At 41.4% G+C, this 23,677-nt stretch overlaps 1 protein-coding gene across 1 annotated transcript in view; it reads left to right on the top strand.

The window, feature by feature from the left end:
- heatr5a (HEAT repeat containing 5a) overlaps positions 1 to 23,677 on the top strand; it is an 82,085-nt gene that overhangs the window by 48,564 nt on the left and 9,844 nt on the right. The window contains 11 exon segments of the mRNA XM_055640652.1: positions 3,859 to 4,000; positions 5,312 to 5,491; positions 8,611 to 8,850; positions 10,017 to 10,198; positions 11,921 to 11,989; positions 12,883 to 13,062; positions 17,350 to 17,584; positions 18,410 to 18,658; positions 21,182 to 21,309; positions 21,829 to 21,976; positions 23,215 to 23,487. Of these exon segments, the coding sequence (XP_055496627.1) occupies positions 3,859 to 4,000; positions 5,312 to 5,491; positions 8,611 to 8,850; positions 10,017 to 10,198; positions 11,921 to 11,989; positions 12,883 to 13,062; positions 17,350 to 17,584; positions 18,410 to 18,658; positions 21,182 to 21,309; positions 21,829 to 21,976; positions 23,215 to 23,487 (2,026 nt within the window).

Here is a 23,677-nt window from a genome sequence, read left to right on the forward strand (position 1 = left end):
AGAATAGTTTTCAATTGCAATCTAAAAACTCATGGCCCAACATTACTCTTGCCTGACCATTACTGTCATGCCACAGAATCAATGTTGGTTCATTTAGCAATACATAGACACCTGGTGGGATCAGCATGGTGTATTCAAAATTGAAGTGCTAGCTGGCCAAGTTGCAATTCCTGGCAATATAAATGCCGAATAATAAATTAGCGAGTAATCGAGAGATTGACGCTTCTATTACCAGTAGATCAGAGTAAAACTCAGAAGTTTTGTTGTATGTAGCATGACTCGAGTAATTTGATACCATCCAAGACTAAACATTACTTCTACCTCTAGCGCACTGTGGCTGGCATTTCTTCCACCCACAAAATGCATGCCGAGGCCACTGGAATAGCCCCTCATAGAGCCATTGATAGACACAAAATACTGGAGAAACTCAGCAGGTCACGCAGCAATAGGTGACCAAGTCCTTTACTCCAGAGATGCTGCCTGACCCACTGATTACTCCAGCATTTTGTGTCTGTCTTCAGTATAAAACAACCTTCTGCAATTCCTTCCTACACATACTTCATAAACCCATGATCTCTTGGATCAAGAAGGGTTGCAAATATAATTGGAATGCCATCATATGCAGGCTTGCCTCCAACTGCTCAGGGTTTTGGCCCGAAACGTTGCCCATTTCCTTCGCTCCATAGATGCTGCTGCACCCGCTGAGTTTCTCCAGCACTTTTGTCTGCATTCTGTCTTGGAAATATGTTGCCAATCCTTCATTGTCACTGGGTTTCAAAAACATAGTGGGAGGAGCGTTACTAGCAGTTCAGGAAGAAGGTTCATCACCACCCTAAGGGGCATTCATTTTATGTCCTGTAAAATGAATTTAAATGAAATGCTGGTTTGTGTTTAAATGGATTAAGTTGCAAGGATATACCAAGAAATCTGGGCATGAAGAATTCCTCATTCAGATCTAATTTGGGGTTTTTTCATGATGATAACATGCAGCCCGTGACTAGTTGAGCATAACATGTTATTTGTTGCTAGAATTATAACGAATTGTATCATTGTTTCCATTTCTTGAACAAATATAACCAGAGTATTGTTGTGACGGGTCTGTCATTTTTTTTGTGCAGGAAATCTTATTGGATAAATCTGTTTGGGTAGGTTGCCTCCCTCATTACACCCACTTGCCATGTCCCGTCACCACCACCCCCACAAGCAAATGTCAGTTTGATATGTTTGAATACCTTTTAATATTGGTTTGTTTTGAGCTCTGCCTTTAATTAATCTAACAATAACTTTGCTAGGCATGCAAACCCGATACAAATACACTTGTGTGACATAACCTGCCTACTGATTTTAAACCCTTGGCTCTTGCTATATTTGACTTTTCTAACGTACTTCCTTTTGACCAGTGTTATTTACACTCGCAGTCTGTGTAAAGATGGCAATAATCACTGCAGATTAAAGCTGCAAATGGTTTGGCTTTTTTTTAATTATTGGCTCGATTGTGCAAAAAGTTCCTCAAAACCCTTTATTTGTGATGACAAAGAATGTACTTTGGTAGCTTTTCGCAGGTTTTCCTCATGCTCTCATTGGTTTTGATACTGTCATCTTGTAATGTGTACTGCTGGCTTCCACAGTGGGTAATAGTTAGGCTGAAGGCAATGCATGGCAACACATGCCTACAATTGACCACTGTTAACATTTGCCTGTTTGTTTGTGCTTGGTAGTTAACTGTCAGCATTTCTTTCTCATTGTAGGTAAGTACAAAGTCAAACTTGTATGCATTAACCTGTTTGTCAAAAAAATGATTTTAATTTAGCTGTTTAAGTTTACAAAATTGTATTATTTAACAATCTCAAAATGAATGACTGCTCATTGAAATGATAAGGTTTTAACTTGTAGCATGTAAATTGGACTACTTGCATGTTAACGCACGTTCCCAATCAGTTCATTCATTCATTGTAGCACTTCAATTGTTTTGTGGACCTAACTGGGTGTCCTTTTGTATAGCCTAGGATGAATGAAAGTACTCTTTTAACAGTGTTAAATACGGGACTTGAAATAAAACCTGTAAAAACTTCTCATCACTTATCCCCATCTCCCAAAGCATGCATATAAACTCTCAACCTCAAACCTGTTTTACCAGTTCTGAGGACCGTTCTTTGGCTTAAAATATTACGCCGTTTCTCTATTCGTCCACAGTGCCTGCAAGCTGTTTGCGACATTCCCTCATTACTTTGGTCCAAATTATTAAATTTGATTTGTTTCAGCATGTCCAACATTGTTTCTAATGACTGCAGGAGGGTGAAGTTGGAATCTGTAGATGTGAACAATTAGAACACAATGCATTGAATAATTAGAACATAGCTTTTCAAAGTGGTGGTGTTCTCCACCTTGGCATCGGTGTAGATTTCAGAGTCTTCATCTTTATACTTGTCGGGTGAAAAGTCTGTGGAGACTTCCACCTTTTTTGCCACTCAATGTAATTTAGCTTTTGTGAATCTTTTGTTTAACAAAATTGTTTTCATGTTGACTGAACTTACGTTTTTTTTTTTTGCTGGTCTAATTTTTGGTCGTCTGTAGATAGTTGGTAAGTTCACAATTATTAAAATTGAGGGGCATCCTTTCCACTCCCACACCCATACCTATTTTGTGAATAGGGTAAGTTAAAAATTGTTCACATTATATATTTGTGACAGGTTAGAAAATATTTTGGGATGATTTCTGAAAATTACCGGCTTCCATCCATAACAGTGCTATGGAATAATCCTATTGACTCGAAATAAAGTTAGGAATGTACTGCTAAATGATCTTGAGCTGGAAAACCATAGTGCAATTGTTGAGGGTATTTTCTCAGTTGATACTAAGATGCAGTTCCATATATTGAGTTTGAACAAGGATCCCGACCCAAAACATTTTCAATCCTTGTTCGCCAGATATGCTGTCTGGACTGAAAATATTCCAGCATTTTGTCTTCCATAGATGTCTGACCTTGTTTTGCTCCTCTTTGCAAATTCACCCTGCACTTCCATATCAGTGAATGCACATACAACAGTATGCCTAGATTTTTATACTCAAAGTACAAGCATAATATAACAATCCATGTTTTCAGCAAATGCAAGATTTTGTAAAACTCTTCCTACTTTAGGAAGGTGAGCCATACAACAGCTTGGTGTCCTGGGTATATGGCATTTGGCGAACCAGCATTGTGACACGATGGGCTGACTGAAAATGCATTAGCAGTTACTTAATTTATAAACACACATAACCCCATCCAACTTCTGAGGGCTCTTGCTGATGGTATCCAAAGGACTCCCCCAATAAATAAAATTATTGCTTTCATTTGTGTAACAATCTCTTCCTACAGCTGAAGAAAATTACTTTTACGTATGCCTTGTATTTAAGAAGGCTTTCAAGTTGAATAATTAAAACTAAACAGTGAAAGAATGCTGCAACATATTTCTGAAATTAAATCTGATTTAATTTCAAACACGTGAGGAAATTTCAGTGGCATTATGAATGACTTGTAGCCAAAATCATAATAGATAGGAGGATTTGTGGTAAGTCTGATGTAGGAAAAAAAATGTTTTCAGTCTGGTCAGAATTATGAATAGATCTCAATGAAGTGTTCTTATCAGGAGTTCTGATTTTACTTCAGTATGATAGATCCGTTTTCATATTATGGGTAGGTGTCTTAATGTTACCCGCATGTGGATAGGATGTTATATTAGTGGTGATGGTCATGACAAGTCTTAAACAAATGTATCCAAATGCAGTGCTGCATTTTATTTCTTGTGTGACAGAGATTGCAATTATCCGTGCCCATGTCTGACAGTTCATATGGCGGACGACTTTTTTCTCTTTTAGGTAAATCTTTGCAGTTCACACCTGTTGTTAAGACGTGCTGTGATTGCGTGCCTACGGCAGCTTGTACAGAAGGAAGCCGCTGAGGTGCTGGAATATGCCATGGTTCTTGACAAAGAACCCAATAAAGGAGGTTGTAAGCTTGGTAAGTTATTTACTCTGGTCTCAACATACATTATGCTCCCAATGTGCAGTCAAGCACACAAGAATCATTTAAAATTAATTTTGTAAGTGACTTGCACGAATCAAATCTTTTTTTAAGTACCTGGGATAATCATGAGTTAATTTTAGCACTGGAAGCAATAAAGCTTGTTTTAAACGTAGACCAGTACAACAGTTCTTCGACCCACAATGTCTGTGCCAGACATAATACCAAGAATAACTCTTATCTGCCTGCACATAATCCTTATCTCTCTATTCCCTGCATATCCATGTTCCTATTTAAAAGTCTCTTAAATACCATTATTGCATCTGCCTTCCCCGCCACCCTGGCAGCATGTTCCAGGCACACACTACCCTTTGTGCCCCTCACATTTCTTTTAAAATGTTCCCCTCTCGCCCTCTAGTATTTGATATTTCCATCCCGCGTAAAAGGTTCTAGCTGTCTACCCTATTTATGCATCTCATAATTTTATATACTTCTATCACGTCTCCCTGCAATCTTCAGCGTTTCAGGGAACACAATCCAAGTCTTTGCAACCGTTCCGTGTAGTTTATCCACTTAATCCCGGCATCATTTGGATAAACCTCCTTTGCACCCTATCCAAAGCCTTCCTGTAATGGAGCGACTAGAACTGCACACAATACTCCAAACACGATCTAACCAAAGCCTTATAAAACTGAATCATGACTTGCTGTACTCTTGTACTCGATACCCTGATCTATAAAAGCAAGCATACCATATGCCGCTTTCACCACACTATCTATTTGCGGTGCCATTTTCAGGGAGTTGTGAACTTGGACCCCAAGATCCCTCTGTACATCAACTTTCTTTATCATCTGTCCTTGTTGGAAAGGAATTTTGATAAATGTTTTGAGTAGTTGTTGCAGGAGAGAAAATTGGTAATGCTAAGAATTTGTATTGTAATATATAATTGAGGTAATGTTCTACAAAATCGATCTTTTCCATTTTGTTTACGATCTAAATTCCAAGCGGTGCAATGGTACTTCAGTCACAGCATATTCTGTCTTGGCATTACTGGAAGTTTCTGATTGAAATGTAACAATTTTGTATCAAAATTTGGGTGGCAATAAATTGACAGAATTAATTATTTTAGTATTTTGTTAGATCATCAAAGAAACGTAATTCCTCTTTTTTTGCATAAGCCAGATAACTCTGGTTAGCCTTTTAAATGTAGTGATATTTTAGCAAAGGAAGCATGAAAATAAGCCATCAGGAAGATCCACTTATTTTAATGTTGATCTTTGGAAAACTAAAATTCAACTTTACTTTCAGATGTAAATATAAGTGAAATTGGCCTGGAAGGCGCCCTCTTCAGCTTACTGGATAGAGAATCGGACCAACAACTTCGTCTGGATATTCGTGAAACTTTAAGTCATATCCTATCATCCACGGCAGTTGAAAAGCTTAGTCATTGGTTAAAGTTGTGCAAAGATGTTTTATCTGCCTCAGCTGGTGAGTTCAACTTTTAAATATGGGAAATTTCATTGTTCTTCGTCAAATGTTGGACATTTGAATCATTTTCCTTTGGGCAACACAGCAGCACAGTGGTAGTTGCTGTCTTACAGCGCCAGAGACCTAGGTTCGATCCTGACTATGGGTGCTGTCTATATGGAGTTTTTATGTTCGCCCTGTGACCGCGTGGGCGTTCAGATTTAGATTCAGAAAACTTTATTGTCTGTGGTAACAGAAAATCTTCTTTGACGTGGCTCAACATACAGACAGGACAATGTACTGATAAGCAGTCATACAACACGGATTTCTGCGAGCACACACAGTTTCCAGTTTCCTCCCACACTCCAAAGACGTGCAGGATTGTAGGTTAATTGGCTTTGGTAAAAAAAAATGTAAACTGGCCCTAGCTTGTAGAATGGTGTAAGTGTACGGGGTGATCGCTGGTCGGCACGGACTCGGTGTGCTGAGGGCCTGCTTATGTGCTGTTTCTTTAAAGTAAGGTCTAAATACTTGAAAATTGTATTTTATATTCCTTCATTTCTGCTACATTTGCTTAGATGAGGAGAAATTGGTATTTACTGCAGTGCATTGGCTACCTGGCCTGGCTACACAACCCAAGCCCACAGGGCCCTGCAAGGCTGCTTGGAATTTGCTTAGATACACATATACTGTCAAAGGATCTAGCTTCAAGTCGTGCCTTGTCATGTTGGCCAAGCTTATTACAGGTGTACAACCTTTTATCCGAAATTCCGGAACCCGAAAAGCTCTGAAAATCGGACATTTTTGGTCCTGGAAAAGCACGGCGACTAGAGGGACGGGAGAGCTGCCCCGGGAGCGTGAGGGCACCTCCCCCTTCTCCATTCCCCCTCACACCCCCCTCCCCCATCTACCCCTTTCTTCCCCCTCTACCTCTCTACTCTCTCTCGGCCCGCAGCGATCTGCCGGACATGCTGTGTGTGTGTGTGTGTGTGTGTTTGCGTGTTTGTTTGGCGGAGTCTGAGGGGAGAAACGCCGGCACTAAGAGCGAGCGAACGCGCGGACAGAACAGACAAAAGCAATGATCATAGGTCGGAATAGGTGACCAAAGATCTTTGTAGGTGACATTTCGGGTCGAGACCCCACTTGTGACTGAATCAGGGGAAAGAGGAGCAAGAGCTATGGATGGTACTAAGGACAAGTGAATGGAAGATATGCTGCTATCTCCCGTTTCCCTTTCCCTTGACTATCAGACAGAAGAAGGGTCTCGACCCGAAATGTCTACCAACGCCGCTCTATGAACGTTGCATTCGTCCGTCCGTCCACGCTTTCGCTCGCTCTTGGTGCCGGCGCTTCTCCCCTCATGGCAGCTATAGGGTGATTTCACGAAAGGTCACTGGAGCGTAGATCCGCACCCACGTGACCGAAAATCTCAAGTGGAGGACATGCTAGACATCCGGTACATGTTAGTGGATGGGAAAACACGCACTTTCCCACCCGTTAAAAACATAGAAAATGGCCAGGTTTTGATCTGCAATTTATTGTGCCAGTCGGGGTGACCGTGAGGCACAGCTTCCTAGATTTACAGTTAAAAAAAAAGACAGAAACTAAGGTAAATTAAAGAGGGAGCTGAAGGTGCCAATCCAGCTGAAGTGAACAGCGGACATTTGCCATGGAGATTTAAAGGTCCAAAATATCGGGAATTATCGCGTTTGCTCGCTGAATTTCATCAAAAGTAAGTCAATAATGCCCTACTTTTGATGAAATTCAGCGAGCAAACGCGATAATTCCCGATATTTTGGACTTTTAAATCTCCACGGCAAATGTTCGCTGTTCACTTCCGCTGGATTGGCACCTTCAGCTCCCTCTTTAATTTACCTTAGTTTCTATCTTTTTTTTTTACTGTAAATCTAGGTAGCTGTGCCTCACGGTCACCCCGACTGGCACAATAAATTGCAGATCAAAACCTGGCCGTTTTCTATGTTTTTAACGGGTGGGAAAGTACGTGTTTTCCCATCCACTAACATGTACCGGATGTCTAGCATGTCCTCCACTTGAGATTTTCGGTCACGTGGGTGCGGATCTACGCTCCAGTGACCTTTCGTGAAATCACCCTATAGAAAAAGTCGACCCGAAATATCACCTATTTCCTCCTATTATCATGTATTCCTCATCAGAGATGCAGCCGGATCCGCTGATTTACTGCAGCCTTTTAAAACATTTAACTACACCTTAACTGTTCCCCCGCAACGCTGCGAGAGGCATAACTGAAGTCGGGTCGGGGTTACTGAAATGACGGAGGTTACGCTCCGGTGCGGACTACGCGTCAGTTCATTGTATTTCGCAGGAGTGGACCATCTTGCGCGCTATAAGATCTTTGCTCCAACTGATTTGATTACTCTAGCGCGGGGCCCCCTTAGGCGCGGGGCCCAATTGGGAGAAATAGGTCCTATCGGCTAAAGGCCGGCCCTGACCGGGTAACTGCCGGGATCGAGGCGCAAACTCGCGACCTTGCGGCCACGAGCCGAGCACTCTACCACTGAGCCACATGTTAAAACCTACGCTAAAAACCTTCTGTTTGGAAAACCGAAAAATCCCGAAATCCGAGAAGTGTCTGGTCCCAAGGCTTTCGGATAAAAGGTTGTGCACCTGTACATCCACATCAGAATGATTTGTTTTTAATGATTCACTAGTACGTTTTAATTTGTGATGTTCTTCAAAAAGTCAGAATAAACATGGGTATTTGGGCTTGCATCGAGTTTATATTGGCCACTGTCATCTATTTGATTTAATTTTACCCTAGACCATACCTCTCAATGTCATGCCATGCAGATTTGCACCAACCAGTTAAGATTAGGAAAAGCAGGAATGATTTTCCAAATTTTGCTTTCTCATAGTGAAGGTATCTGATCTCCATTTTCAGCTCTCGGGTGATTTGAATTTGAGAGCTCCATTTGAAAGTTACGTTTGTGTGTAACATCAGCATTGTGTTAAAATATTTCAAATGATGATATGTAAATCACTTCAGATTTAACTGTTAACTATCTTTTCTCTTATTTGCTGCAATAATTTATTTTTACTTATCAATTAATGATAAAGTATTTCTTTAAACCGTTTCTAAAATCTGTTCATCTCTCTCTCAGACTTCACAACCAACCGTCCAGTAGACACGACTCAGGAAGAGGAGGATGAAAGGGGAGATGATGAAACTATATTCACTACCAACAAAGATGACCAGTTCCGACCAGCGATTCCACCACGCTGGCCGACCAGGGTATTTGCAGCAGAATGTGTATGTCGAATTATCACCCAGTGCGAGAAGATTGATGCTACTCCTTTAGATGTGGCTGTAACTCAGGAAAGGAGGATAAAGCGCACTCTGAGTAAGTGACTGAGGGAGCTGAAACATTCAGTCTCTGATGGGTGGAAAGAAGGTGCAGCGCAGTCATAAGGCATGAAATAGACCCTTCAGCCCAACTTGCCCATACCAGCCAACATGCCCCATCTATACTTGTCTCACCTGCCTACATTTGGCTCAAATCCCTCTAAACCTGTCCTATCCATGCACCTGTCTAAATGTTTCCTAAACGTCGTGATGGTACCCAAAGATCCTATAGCAAGCAAGATAGATCACTCGATGAAAAAGACGTAGTACGGTCATGGGCAGATTCATGGGTAATTTTCGGCCCCATTTCCGTAACCGGCTTCCGTCTCCTCACCCAAGATCCCATAGCGGAGCAAAGATACTAGTGCAGAGACGGAAGCCGGTTACAGAAACATCCTCGTAAAAATAAAAGTTATCGGGTAAAAATCTTCTCCTTTTCAGAATTATAATTTATTAATACAAACTGTTCCCCCGCAACGTTGATTACACTGCGAGTCAGGTCGGGTTACTGAAATGGATGAAAAAAAGGACCATGTTCCGCTCCGTTGCGTACTACACGTCAGCCCATTGCATTTGGAAGGAGTGGTCCATCTTGCTCCACTATAGGATCTTTGATGGTACCTGCTTCAACTCAACTACCACCTCCGGTTGCTTGGTCCATACACCCATCAGCCTTTGTGTAAACAAAAAAGTTGTACCTTGGGTTCCTATTAAATCTCTCCCCCTCACCTTGAGCCGACATCCTCTGGTTCTCGATTCCTCCACTGGGCAAGAGACTGTGCGTTTACCCGATCTATTCCTCTCGTGATTTTGTACACCTCTACGAGATCATTCCTCACCCTGCTGTGCTCCAAAGAATAGAGTCCTAGCCTTCTCAACCTCTCCCTATAGCTCAGGCCCTCAAGTCCTGACATCATCCTCGTAAATCTTCTCTGCACCCTTTCCAGCTTGACAACATCTTTCCTATAATATGGTGCTCAAAACTGAACACAACTCTAAATGTGGCCTCACTAACATCTTGTATAACTGCAACGTGACCTCCCAACATCTATACTCTAAGCTTATTCTGGGAAATAGTGCCTTTCGCTAGTTTAACATAAAAGTAGATAGGGTTCACCTGGATAGGTCTTAAAAAGCTCACAGTTTTTAACATTTATTTTGCAGGTGATTTCTTAGTGGTGCATCTTGCGGATTTAATTCGCGTGGCTTTCATGGCTGCCACGGATCACAGTAATGCATTGCGATTGTCTGGCCTTGAAATGTTACTGATCATCATCAGGAAGTTTGCGCATGTCCCTGAGCCAGAGTTTCCTGGTCATGTGATCCTCGAACAGTATCAAGCAAATGTGAGTAAGAAAGTTCTTCACCATAAATTGTACCTATTTTACTTTAGACTTTAGAGACAGCGCTGAAGCAGGCCCTTTGGCTCACCAGGTCTGTACCAACCAGCGATCACTCCATACACTAGCATTATCCTACACACGAGGATAATTTACAATTTTGCAGAAGCCAATTAACGTAAAAAAATGCACATGTTTGAAGTGTGGGGGGAAGCCGAAGCACCTGGTGAAAACCCACTCGGTCACAAGGAGAATGTACAAGCTCCATATAAACAGCACCCATAGTCAAGATTGAACCATGGCACTGTAAGGCAGCAACTGTACTGCTGTTCCACTGTGCCACCCATATTGTGCCATCTGTTCATCTGGTCGTTTTGAGAAGAATCCATTGATTCTTTGTGCGATCACAGCGGTGTAAACATTGGAATTAATTTGCCTGGTCAATGGTTCTTTATTGTCACATGTACATATGTACAATGAAATTCTTTTTTTGCAAACAGTTCAGTAAAGTGTTGCCACACCTAAGCATAATCCCTGGTTAGTAGAAAAAGCATAGAAATAGTCAACTGAGACTGCATTGTAATTGGAATTAATTTATTAGCCAAGTATGTAAACATGCAAGGAATTTGATTTGCCAACAGTCATACAAAAAAGCAACATAACCACATAAAAATTAAACATAGACTTAAACAGCCACCACTATGGCGTGTGAGAATCCCCAGGGCACGCAGCATAAGCAAAGACCCATAGCCATCAGTTCAATGTCTGGGCCACAGGCACACTCCTTCACAGTGATGTGACCAGAGTTGTTCCGACCGCTGTCACTCTGTAGTCCCTATCTGCCCGAACAATCAGAAAGCCGCCCACACTCACACTAGTCTCCGTGATGTCCTCATGGAGCCATGTCCCCGCAAAACACCGAGATCACTGCACTCGCGGCACTCCCACAGAGTCCTCACCAGTGCAGGCAGCACGTCCATCTTGTTTTTTCTGCGACCTCACATTCCTCACCGTGACGGAAGGCAAATAATTTATACCTTCTTTCCTCCTTTTCTCCTGCGGTTGGGGCAATTGAAACTTCCACAGTCGGGGCGACCAAAGCACCAGCTCCACGATATTAAAGCTGCAGTGCAGACGGAGATATGATGAAAGAGTCGCATCCCTGTCAAGGAAAGAGATAAAGATGTTCCCCCCCCCACCCCCGCCCCCCCACACACACACCCACATAATACAAGAACTAAAAGTACACAAAAAACATACAAGTAAACACTGACCAAAGCAGCAAAAATAAGAACAAGACGAGACAGACTGTTGACTAAGCTGCCATGTACACCACCTGATGCATACAAGAGTTGCCAGATTTTCAAAGTCCAGTCTGTGTTCTGGAGCATTGCCCAATCCAGACGAGCCCCAGACTGCTGCAGGGGATCCAGCCGTCATCTCCATCCGGATCGTCCAGCAAACCGTTGTCCCTCTCTTTGCCCGGTCACCTTCAGCCTTTGTGCCCTAGGGGCGCCTCCCGCAGCCGACCTTGTGGGCACGGAAGATAAGACCCCGGTTCACTGTCACCGGCTCTTGCATCTGCCGTTGCCGGCTTCCTCCATTCTCTGGTCCTTGGGTGACAAGCAGGGGCTGGCTTCTCCCTTCAAATGTATTTGAGTTGTAATTAATTGTATTGCTTTTCAATAGAAAGGAAATATGGTCATGCCCTTCTAATTTGGTTTGCAGGTTGGAGCAGCACTGAGGCCTGCTTTCACCCCTGACACACCGCCTGATGTTACTGCCAAGGCATGCCAAGTAAGTGCTTCACTTGTTTACTGTTAAGTCATCTCCTCACCTCTGATCAAGTGACTTGTATGTAACGGTTATGTCATATCATCTTTCTAAAATCTTTATATAGTCCAGGGGTAAACTTGATCTTAGTGCATCATGTAATCTTATCATTGTGGTGTACTTCATATATTTTCTGCTGAGATTAAATTTCAACAGGGCATGACTTGTCATTTTGATGTATTATTTGGCCATTGTTGGGAAAGCTGCTTAAATTATTTTGGTATGTCTCTCAAATGGTCAGGTGGTCAAACCGTCATATTTTTAATCCCTCAGGAAGAAGGGTTTCGGCCCAAAACGTTGCCTATCTCCTTCGCTCCATAGATGCTGCTGCACCCGCTGAGTTTCTCCAGCATTTTTGTGTACCGTCATATTTTTAGACTTAGAGGTTCTTGTATCTTCCAGATCTGTGCTGTGCTACGTAATTCTCAATAGTTTCTGCATTTTGCCTCACTGCCCTTATGATCTGGCAATATAGAGAGACCCTATTCAATTACTGAGTATAGACCCACACCCATCAAATACCTATGTATGTGAATAGATTCAGCATAGTCCCAAGTTAAATTGAGAAGTAATTGTTGAACCACATTTATCCATAGATCAAAAATTCAAAAATAAAATTGAACAGAGCACGGGAACATGCATAAGATAGACACAACATGCTGGAGTAAGTCAGCAGCACTTGGCTGATATAATGTGTAAATGTGGGATGTTTTGAATTAAATTGCTGTCAGACAGTGCCTCTCTTCAGCCACGAATGATTAACAAATTGGCATTCAATGTGTGGTCTATTGAATTTGTTTTAAAAAGTGAAACAATTTGTTTAAATTGGAGACTTTTTCTCTTAAATTCTCCATTAGGTTTGCAGCGCCTGGATTGGAAGTGGAGTTGTGAGTGACCTAAATGATCTTCGAAGAGTTCATCAGCTGCTAGCAACATCCTTGACTAAAGTACAAGCTGGCAAGGAAGCACTGAATCAGCTCTACAATGAAAGTACCTCAACCATGGAGATTGTAGCTGTTCTTAAAGCGTGGGCAGAGGTATGCGTCATTTAGTACCAAGAAGCACTTTAATTTAGCCTGGTTATGGAAAAACATATCAATTATATATGTTACTAAAAGCTCAAAGTGAAGGTCAAGATGACCTAGACAGCTTGCTATTGAATGATCTGTCCTTATCAGGGTGTCCAAGTTTATACTTCTTTCCGAAAGTCACTCCAAACCATGATTAATGTTCTATTGATGTCAATCTCATTTTTTGAGGGAGATGGTAGGGTGGGAAATTAGGGCAGTGGGTGGAGTGGGGGCAGGGTAAGCAATGTGTGGGAAAGTAGAATAGGTCCCGCCAATACAATCAGTATAAAATCATTTTGATGTCGGGAAAAGTCGAGCCAATCTTGGTTCACTATCAGAGTGCCCTCCATAATGTTTGGGACAAAGACCCATTATTTATTTATTTGCCTCTTTACTCCACAATTTGACATTTGTAATAGAAAAATCACATGTGGTGAAAATGCACATTGTCAGATTTTAATAAAGGTCATTTTTATACATTTTGGTTCCACCATGTAGCAATTACAGCAGTGTTTCTATATAGTCCCCCCCCATTTCAGGGCACCATAATGTTTGTGACACAGCAATGTCATGTAAATGAAAGTAGTCATGTTTAGTATTTTGTTGCAAATCCTTTGCATGCAATGACTGCTTGAAGTCTGCGATTCATGGACATCACCATTTGCATGGTGTCTTCTCTGGTGATGCTCTGCCAGGCCTATATTGCAGCCATCTTTAGCTTATGCTTGTTTTGGGGGCTAGTCCCCTTCAGTTTTCTCTTCAGCATATAAAAGGCATGCTCAATTGGGTTCAGATCGGGTGATTGACTTGGCCACTCAAGAATTGATCTTTTTTTTTGCCTTGAAGAACCCCTTTGTTGCTTTAGCAGTATGTTTGGGATCATTGTCTTGCTGTAGAATGAACCGCCGGCCAATGGGTTTTGAGGCATTTGTTTGAACTGGGCTGATAGGATGTGTCTATACACTTCAGAATTCATTATGCTACTACCATCAGCAGTTGATTCATCAATGAAAATAAGTGAGCCAGTACCTTCAGCAGCCATACATGCCCAGGCCATAACACCCCCACCACCGTGTTTCACAGATGAGGCGGTATGCTTTGGATCTTGGGCAGTTCCTTCTCTCCTCCATACTTTACTCTTGCTATCACTCTGATATAAGTTGATCTTCATATCTGTCCACAAGACCTTTTTCCAGAACTGCAGTAGTTCTTTTAAGTACTTCTTGGCAAATTGTAACCTGGCCATCCTATCTTTGCGGCTAACCAGTGGTTTGCATCTTGCAGTGTAGCCTCTGTATTTCTGTTCATGAAGTCTTCTGCGGACAGTGGTCATTGACAAATCCACACCTGACTCCTGAAGAGTGTTTCTGAACTTTCGGAGAGGTGTTTGGGGATTTTTCTTTATTATCGAGTGAATTCTTCTGTCATCAGCTGTGGAGGTCTTCCTTGACCTGCCAGTCCCTTTGCGATTAGTAAGCTCACCAGTGCTCTCTTTCTTGTTAATGATGTTGATTTTGGTATGCATAAGGTTTGGCTGATGTCTCTAACAGATTTATTCTTGTTTCTCAGTCTCATGATGACTTCTTTGACTTTCATTGGCACACATTTGTTCTTCATGTTGATAAACAGCAATAAAAGTTTCCAAATGTGATGGAAAGAAGTTTGCAAATGTGATGGAAAGACTGGAGGAAAGATTAGGTGCTGAGAGCTCTCTTATACCTGCATTAAGGAGGCAATTAAACATACCAAAGACCTGTGAAGCCATGTGGCCCAAACATTATGGGCCACATCATCAGCTGTGGGGGAGGGGGGGGGGGGCATGTATAAACACAGCTATCATTTCTACATGGTGAAACCAAAATGTATAATAATGGCCCTTAATAAAATCTGTCAATGTGCACTTTAACCACAGGTGATTTTTTTTCTATTACAAATCTCAAATTGTGGAGTACAGGGGCAAATAAATAAATGATGGGTCTTTATGGAGGGCACTCAGGTACTTTCAACAGAAAGAATGTTTTGAATGTCTGTAAATTCAGAAGCATTGAAGTATGTTAAAAAAAAATCAAAAATAATGAACCTGAAATTAGAACAAGAATCAAGAACAGGTCCTTCGGCCCACAATGTTTGTGCCAAACATGATGCCAAGACCAACTCTTGTCTCCCTGCACGTAATCCATATTCTCCCATTCCTGCATATCCTTATGTTCATAATTCCAAGGAGTAGAATTAAGCCATTTGGCGTTTAGTCTTTTAAAACACAGCGTGGAAGCAGGCCCTTCGGCCTACCAAGTCTGCGCCGAACAGAGATCATCCCATACACTAACATTATCCTACACACTAGGGACTATTTACAATTTAAGAAGCCAATTAACCTACGAAACTGCACATCTTTGGGAGTGGGAGAAAACTGGAGCACCCGAAGAAAACCTATTCGGCCAAAGGGAGAACATACAAACTCCATGCAGACAGCACCTTGTGACTCAGTACTCAATGCACCAACTTATGAAAACAAGCAAACCGTATGCCACCTTTTCTACTCTGTTTAGTTGTGTTGCTATTTTCAGGACTTGGATCCCAAAATATTTCTGTACATCACGATTGTTACGGATCATGAAATTAATTGTATATTTTCCCCCTAAATATGACCTCCCAAAGTGCAACACGTAACCTTACTTAGATTAAACTCCATCGACCCTTTCTCCGCCATTAAAATTATTTAAAAAAATTAGAACATAATTGGTATCATTGCCTTAAATGATATGTAAATTATTGGTAATCTGTCATTAGTGAGGCGTTATTAAAATTGATGAATTTGTTTAATTTTAATTGCAAGTTTGTCATCAATATTTGAAAAACTTAACTAGCCTAATAATAAATTAAAAAAATTCTGCTCTGGAAATGATACAATATTGTATTTTTGGACTCCAGACGACAATATGCATTAGATATTACGAAAGATGCCCTGTTCTGATTCATCAATGCCGCCTAAATCGTGTACATTTTCATTACATAAATGGGTGAACATTGTATAAATGTATAAAAGAAACCCAATGCATGAGTGGAATTTTAACCATATGAAATTGGTGGAATTTGTGAATAATTAAATTTGAAATTTGTTTTGATTTGTTGAACGGATTTTGCAAATGTATTAGCCTACTTACAATTTTATGCCTTAATCTGATTAGTTCATGCATATACAAGAGCTGCTTCAGTTGTTAGCATGTTTTACAAAACACTCTTTTTAGCTTATTGTAGAGGATCTTTCGTAACATTACTCATAAATCTTGGAAGTGGATCTTTATGAAGAGTTAGAAATGACAAGCGATCAAAAGAAGTGAGAAGACCTGGTTTCAGTATCAAGGTTTTAGAATGATTTGGGTGGTGGTATAGGAATAATTAAAGAACTGGGCAAATAATATAATTAGAACAGTATTTAGCTAGGAAAAAATCATCAGTTTTAGGGAGCGATTTGCTATAAAGTAATAAAAATATCTATTAATAATGTTAATAACGGTAAAATGGCACTGGAATCGAGACAACATAGTAATTGGCTTTGGAAACGTAAATTGAGCTTAATTCTGGAAATGGGCATTAATATTTAAACATAATCAACTGTTGAGGAGGAAGGGTGGAGAAACTGCAACAGGGCAGTTGAGAACAGGTACATGGCTAGGATAGGGCGGGTACATTGATAGCATAGGACTGGTACATGGATAGCTTAGGACAGGTACACGGATAGGATAGGATACAAGAATGAGTACAAAATCTTGAGAGGAAAAGATTGGGTAAATGCACAGAGTCTCTTGCCCAGAGTAGGGGAATCTAGAACCAGAGGACATAGGTTTAAGGTGAGGGGGGAAAGATTTAATAGGAACCTGAGGGCTAACCTTTTTACACAAAGGGTGGTGGTAATTTGGAACAAGTTGCCCGAGGAGGTAGTTGAGGCAGGTACTGTTGCAATGTTTATGAAACATTTAGACAGGTACTGGGACAGGATAGGGTTAGAGTGATATGGGCCAAATGCAGGCAGATGGGACTAGTGTCGTTGGGACATGTTGGTCGGTGTGGGTAAGTTGAGCTGCTGGGGCTGTTTCCATGATGTATGACTCTGACAAAATATCTTTAAGTATTCTGATAATAGTTTATTCTGTAATGAGACATTTAAGCTTTCTGATGGTTAAGTATGGCTTCAAGAAGATTATATTCCACTAAGCGTATTTGCTTAATTAGCATTTATATATTTCCTGCCAGGTTTATATTGTAACAGTTGAAAGGCAAAAAATGCACATGCCAAGGCAAAAGCAGTTCTTGAAGATTGAAAGTTCTGCAGCTGAGGTCTCTCAGGATGCAGTTACCGCTGTGGATGGTCTTCTCACTTTAGTCCAGGCTGAACTAGGAACACTGAGTAAACTTTGGCTGTCTGTACTGCAAGACCATGCCCTTCTCACCTTGTCTCCAGAATACAACAGTCAACTTCCAGCTGGAGGTAAAAATGTTGACATTCATAATTTTGTTTATACTTCACCATCGATGTAAATTTAAAAGGTTGCAAATTGCTGGAGTAACTCAGCGGGTCAGGCAGTATCTTTGGAGAACATAGATAGGTGATGTTTTGGGTAGGGATTCTTCAGCTTGATTGTAGTCAAGGTTGGGGAGGGAGAAAGCTGAAAAAAATGTTGGGGCAGGACAAAAATTGGCAGGTGAGGGGTGGATACAGGTGAAGTGATTTTTTTTTTTTTAGATTGTCGGGTCCAAAGATGCCTGATTCACTGAGCTACTCCAACACTTTGTTTCTTTTTTGTAAACCAGCTTCTGTGGTTCCTTCTGTCTACAAAGACAGATATGATATCAACATGCAATATCATGTGATATCAGCATGTCAACTAAATGAGATGCACTCAACTCTTAAGGTATGCCGAACAGAACTATCTCTTGAAATCTATTTTGGCAGTTTACCAATTGCATCAGTGCTTCATGAATTTGATTTCTGTCTGGCTTTAATGGTGCTGTGAGAGTACATAGTCGATGAAGTTTTGTCTCACCACATACTCCAGAGATAACTAAGTTCTCCACTCAATTAACTCACCAGTCCAGTCTGATTGTGGTGGCTCAATGTTGGACATAATGATTGAGTCATTACAAAAGTTGAAAAAAATCTTTTTAAGAGCATTAATCTTGTTGAACTATGAATTCTTGCCAATATAATTGAGAAATATCTAATCGAATGTCATTTCCAATAAGTTTTTTTCGTTAAGCTAGCAATTCTGAGACTCGAGTATTAATCAAACATTTTTTTTATTTCTATGACTAGGTGGTTCCTTCTATACTTCAGAAACCATTGAGAGTGCAAGGCCTCATTATTGTAATTCTTGGGCTCCTATCCTACAAGCCACTGCATTGTGGCTGAACAGTACAGACTTTGTACTGATTGATCCAGATGAGGACACTTCTTCTCTATCTCGACCTGTAACTCCAACAATGCTAGGCCACGAATCCACTTTAACAAATGCGGTCAAGTCTCCAGAGGATGTCAACTCGGATAGATTCCACCTTATTCTAGGTCAGTCAATGAATTTTTCTCTTTAAGTGGAATTGATATATATATGTAAAACATGCATTTTCCTTTCTTTCGAGATACAGTGCAGAAACAGGCCCTTTGGCCCACCCTGTCCACGCTGACCAGTGATCATCCCGTGCAGAGTACTATCCTACACACTAGGGACAATTTACAATTTTACCCAAGCCAAATAACCTACAACCCTGTACGTCTTTGGAGTAGGAAACCGGAGCACCAGGAAAAAAAACCACGTGGCCACAGGGAGAACGTACAGACTCTGTACAGACAGCACCCGTAGTCAGGATCAGAAATGAACACATGATGACGAATATTAGACAAATATATACATTGGTGGTATTTCTTCCCTTATTGTTGGCCATGTCCTCTGTGGAGAGAAAAAAAGTTGTGCACCAATTGCAAGATCTACTTCCTTTAAAAAATATCAATTCCTGAATCTGCCAAAAGAGTTGCTTTACAAACTTTAGAGGTAAATGCCATTGTTGTATCATGTGAGTTCAGTGCAAAGGGCCCATTTTAGTATTGTAGCATCACTGCAACTCGCAGGGTGATGGTTGCTGGACATAAGCATCCCATCCAAGTAGTCATTATTCATTTGAGAGTTCCTTGGTAATTTCAGCAGATAAAGGTTTTCACTGTGATAGACAAAATTCAATTTTACTTTGTTTTTCAAGAGGACATCCTTGCCCACATGCAGGTTGATCTGTACACCATTTGGTCTTGGGCTAATAATAAATGGCATCTGAAGTTTGTGCCACACAATGAGTACCTTCAGTATGGGAGAATTCAGATATCGCCCCTTGATTACCTTGAGCTTTATCATTGGCAAATACCCTACTCGGTTTCCTGAAAGGCATCATCAACCGGACATTTAACTGGATTAATTGCATGAAAATTGTGTTTACAAGGGACTCAATGAAAAACTGTTCACCTCTGATTCCTTGAATGAATGAATGAATCTGAATGAATCTCTTTATTGTCATTACACATGGTACAACAAAATTTAAAAGTCAATCCCATGGTGCGATTCACAAGAGCAATTTTAAATATATAAGAAAAGGTAAAAATATATACATATTAAAAAAAAATTACAGATAAATAACAATAGCAGCTGAGGTAGAACCATTCAGTTGAATGTGGGTGTTATTCCTTATTTTGCATTGTTAAGTTCACGTATGGCTATGGGGTAGAAGCTGTCTCTGAGTCTGTTTGTGCGAGTTTTGAAAGACCTGTACCGTCTGCCAGAGGGCAGCAGGTGGAACAGGTTGTGTCCAGGGTGGGAAGGGTCCTTCAGGATGTTGGCTGCCCTGCCAAGGCAACGAGAGCTGAAGATGTCCTTCAGGGAAGGCAGTGGGCAGCCAGTGATTTTTTGTGCGGTGTTGATGACCCTTTGAAGGGCTCACCTGTCCGCTGCAGAGCAGCTGGCATACCATGTGGTTATACAGTACGCCAGCACACTCTCGATGGAACAGCGATAGAAGGACACCAGCAGCTTCTCCTCCAGGTTGTTTTTCCTGAGGATCCTCAGAAAGTAGAGTCGCTGCTGGGCCGTCTTGACTGCTGTGGTGGTGTTTGTAGTCCAGGAGAGATCCTCCGTAATGTGTGTGCCCAGGATCTGAAGTCTGAGACCCTTTCCACACAGTCCCCATTGATGAATAGGGGTTTGGGGGCTGCACTGTTCTTACACCACTTTCACCAAAACCTGACAAGCTCAACAAAGCAATAAGCACCAAATCTTCCACCTATATATTTGGGTCTTCCACAGCATAACATGATTGCAGTCTGTATCATTATATAGATATTCCACAGGACTTGCACATGAAGTCCAAATCTCTACCATCTGGAGACACAGAGCAGCCTGAGAATAGAAGTGTGTCCCTCCTCTATGGATGATCAGACCATTATGTGGCTGATCCTTCATTGTTGGTAAAATTCTGGAATTCCCAACCTAACAGCACTGTGGAAATATCTTAAAGCTGGAAAGGGTGCAAAGAAAATTGGCGAGGATGTTGGCAGGACTCTAGGGCCTGAGGTGAAAGGTTGAGCAGGCTAGGACTCTATTCCTCGGAGCGCAGAAAGATGAGGAATCTTATAGAGGTGTACACAATTGCGAAAGGGATAGATTGGTAGATGCACAGTCTCTTGCCTAGAGTAGGGGAATCGAGAATCTGAGGACATAGGTTCAAGGTGAAGGGGAGATATTTAATAGGGACCTGAGGGGTAACTTTTTCACACAAAGTGTGGTGGGTGCATGGAGTGAGCTGCCGGAGGAGGTGGTTGAGGCAATTACTATCGTAGCGTTTAAGAAACATTTAGGCAGGTACATGGATAGGACACGTTCAAAGGGATATCGGCCAAATGCAGGCAGGTGGGACTAGTGTAGATGGGATATGTTGGTCGATGTGGGCAAGTTGGCCCAAAGGGCCTGTTTCCATGCGGTATGACTCTAAGAATGTCACAGTTTACATTAAGAATGGGAGAAAATTAATTATACTGTTGCAATTGCAGGAATCAGTGTGGAGTTTCTATGTTCACCAAGGCCAGATGCATCGATGGAAAGCATTATAGCCTGCCTGCGAGCACTGCATTCCCTACTGGATGTGATCTGGCCACGCTATAAAATTGGAAGTGATCAGGTATTGCAGAGTTTACAATATTTTCAGTTACCATATTGTAATCATTTTTTTAGAGCTGGACTTTATAAGGAATCCTTTACGTTTTTTTAGTTTGACATAATGATAGCATGCATTCACATCTCAGCACAATAACTGAGGCACAGTGAATATGCTTTTCTAATTCCTGTGAAAATGAGGAAAATTTCAATTTAAGATGTAAATACGTAATGTTTACTAAGTAAAGTCTTGAGGTGAATCATTGGATTTCTTTTAAATAAACATTTGGCTTGTGGCTTTCATCACCTCTTTGGTTACCTGTATAACGGAAACCCAGGCATGAATAAATATTTTGCCCCTGCTTCCTTTTAATTGTATTTTGTGAAATAGAAGATTTTTGTTTCACATGAGTACGTTTATAGTTTGACAGTCTATGCAAGTTTTCTTGTAAGTTATCCTTCAAATAGCGTAATGAATGGGCCTTTTTTCAGTTTATTTCTTAAAGTGACATCAGCATAAATTCCCTTTCATGCTTTATTGTAGGAACTTGGAGTAGAATTACTGAACGTTTTGCATCGCTTGATTGTGACACGCGAGTCCCCGTTAATCCAACTGGCTGCAATTGATGTTGTGGAACAGATTATAAGGGCAGCCCAAGAGCATGTAAAGGAGAAACGGAGAAGTGCAGCAGGTGGGTGTTCATGGAATTGGTGAAAAAAATAAAGATATTAAATTATTTTTAACCCTCGCATGATCAGGCAGATAGTTGAACATAGGCCAGAGATTAAAATTCAAAATGTGTGAGATAATGAGAGAAGAAAGGACAAATTGTGAAAATGCTGGGTGGCACCAGCAATGGCTGCCTTTCCACCAGTCTGTCTGTCCCTTCCTTCTTTGTGTCTGTTTTGTATGTGTTAAATGTATGGTTTTTTTTAGTGTTCTATAGATTGTTTTGTGTGGGGGTGGGGGGTAGTTGGATGAAACTTTTTCTAATATTTTACCTCGACGGAGATGCGATTTTTTTCCGTATCGTATATCCATCCGTACTGCTGCCTAACATCGTGGAGTTGGCGGCATTTGCTGAAGATCGACCGGGAGCTCCATCGTAGGAGCCTACGGGACTTACCATCACGGACCTTGCGATCCCTGTCGGGGGGTCGTCTTTGGGGCACCAACCTTGGGAACCTGCGAGACTTTAACATCGCAGAGCCCACGGTCTCTGGTAGAGACCGACATCGGGGACTCCAAGCCGCACGAGTTTTGATAGCCCCGACGCGGGAGTTTTGACTGCCCCAATGCGGGAGTTTCGACCGCCCCGACACGAAAGTTTTGATTGCCCACATGGGGGCTTCGACCGCCGGCTGCGGATGGTTCTACTGTCCTGACTGTCCGGAGAATAAAGAGGAGATTGGCCTTTATTGCCTTCCATCACAGTGAGGAACGTGGGGGATCCGCTGTGGTGGATGTTTATGTTATCTTTTATGTAGTTGTGTGTCTTGTTGTTTTTTTTAGTATGACTGTTATTTCACCGTACCTTAATTGGTACATGTGACAATAAACTGACCTTGAAACCTTTTTCAGACTGGGTGGGCCCCAATCTGAAACGTCACCTATCCATGTTCTCCAGGGATTGCTGTCTGACCCGCTGAGTTAGTCCAGCACTTTGAGTCTTCTAATCTCCAGAATCTTCTGTTTTTTTAACACATGAAACTCTTTTCAGCGAGCGTTGCACTGATCGCAGAACTTATGTACTATAAACGATTAAACCCACTTGCCACTTGAGGATTCGGGAGAAACGTTCTACTAGTGCATGTCAAATTTATGAATGAAATAGGTTACATTTTTGGTTTTGTTTACTATTCTGTACAGTTGATGATGGTGCTGAATGAACTAAGTTAAATGTTTTGTTTTGTCTACAATTCTGCACAGTTGACGATGGTGCGGCTGAGAAAGAGACACTACCAGAATTTGGCGAGGGCAGTGACACAGGTGGGCTTGTGCCAGGAAAGTCCCTCGTCTTTGCAACACTGGAGTTGACCCTCTCCATCCTTGTTCGTCAGATTCCACAATTAAACCTTAAACTCGTGGATTCCCCTCTTGGCAGTTCTGGAAAACCTCAGGTGTTGTCCCAGGATGGATCAAAGTTAGTAGTAGCTGCCTTGCGAATTCTCTCTGAACTCATTACAGTTTGTTCTCCAACAGGTAAGTGGAGCAAAATGAAATTTGCTGTTTTAATTCCAATAATTTTGTTTCACAGAATTTAGATTTCTTCCCTTATTTCTCACCACTACATTTCAGCCATTGATAATTTGCTTTTGTATTGCCGTTCATATCTTCTCTTATTTTTGCAGGGTTGCCAGTTCGTCCGAGATCTTGAACTATTTCTTCTCCC

This window comes from Leucoraja erinacea, chromosome 9, assembly GCF_028641065.1.
Source record: "Leucoraja erinacea ecotype New England chromosome 9, Leri_hhj_1, whole genome shotgun sequence".
NCBI lineage: Eukaryota > Metazoa > Chordata > Chondrichthyes > Rajiformes > Rajidae > Leucoraja > Leucoraja erinaceus.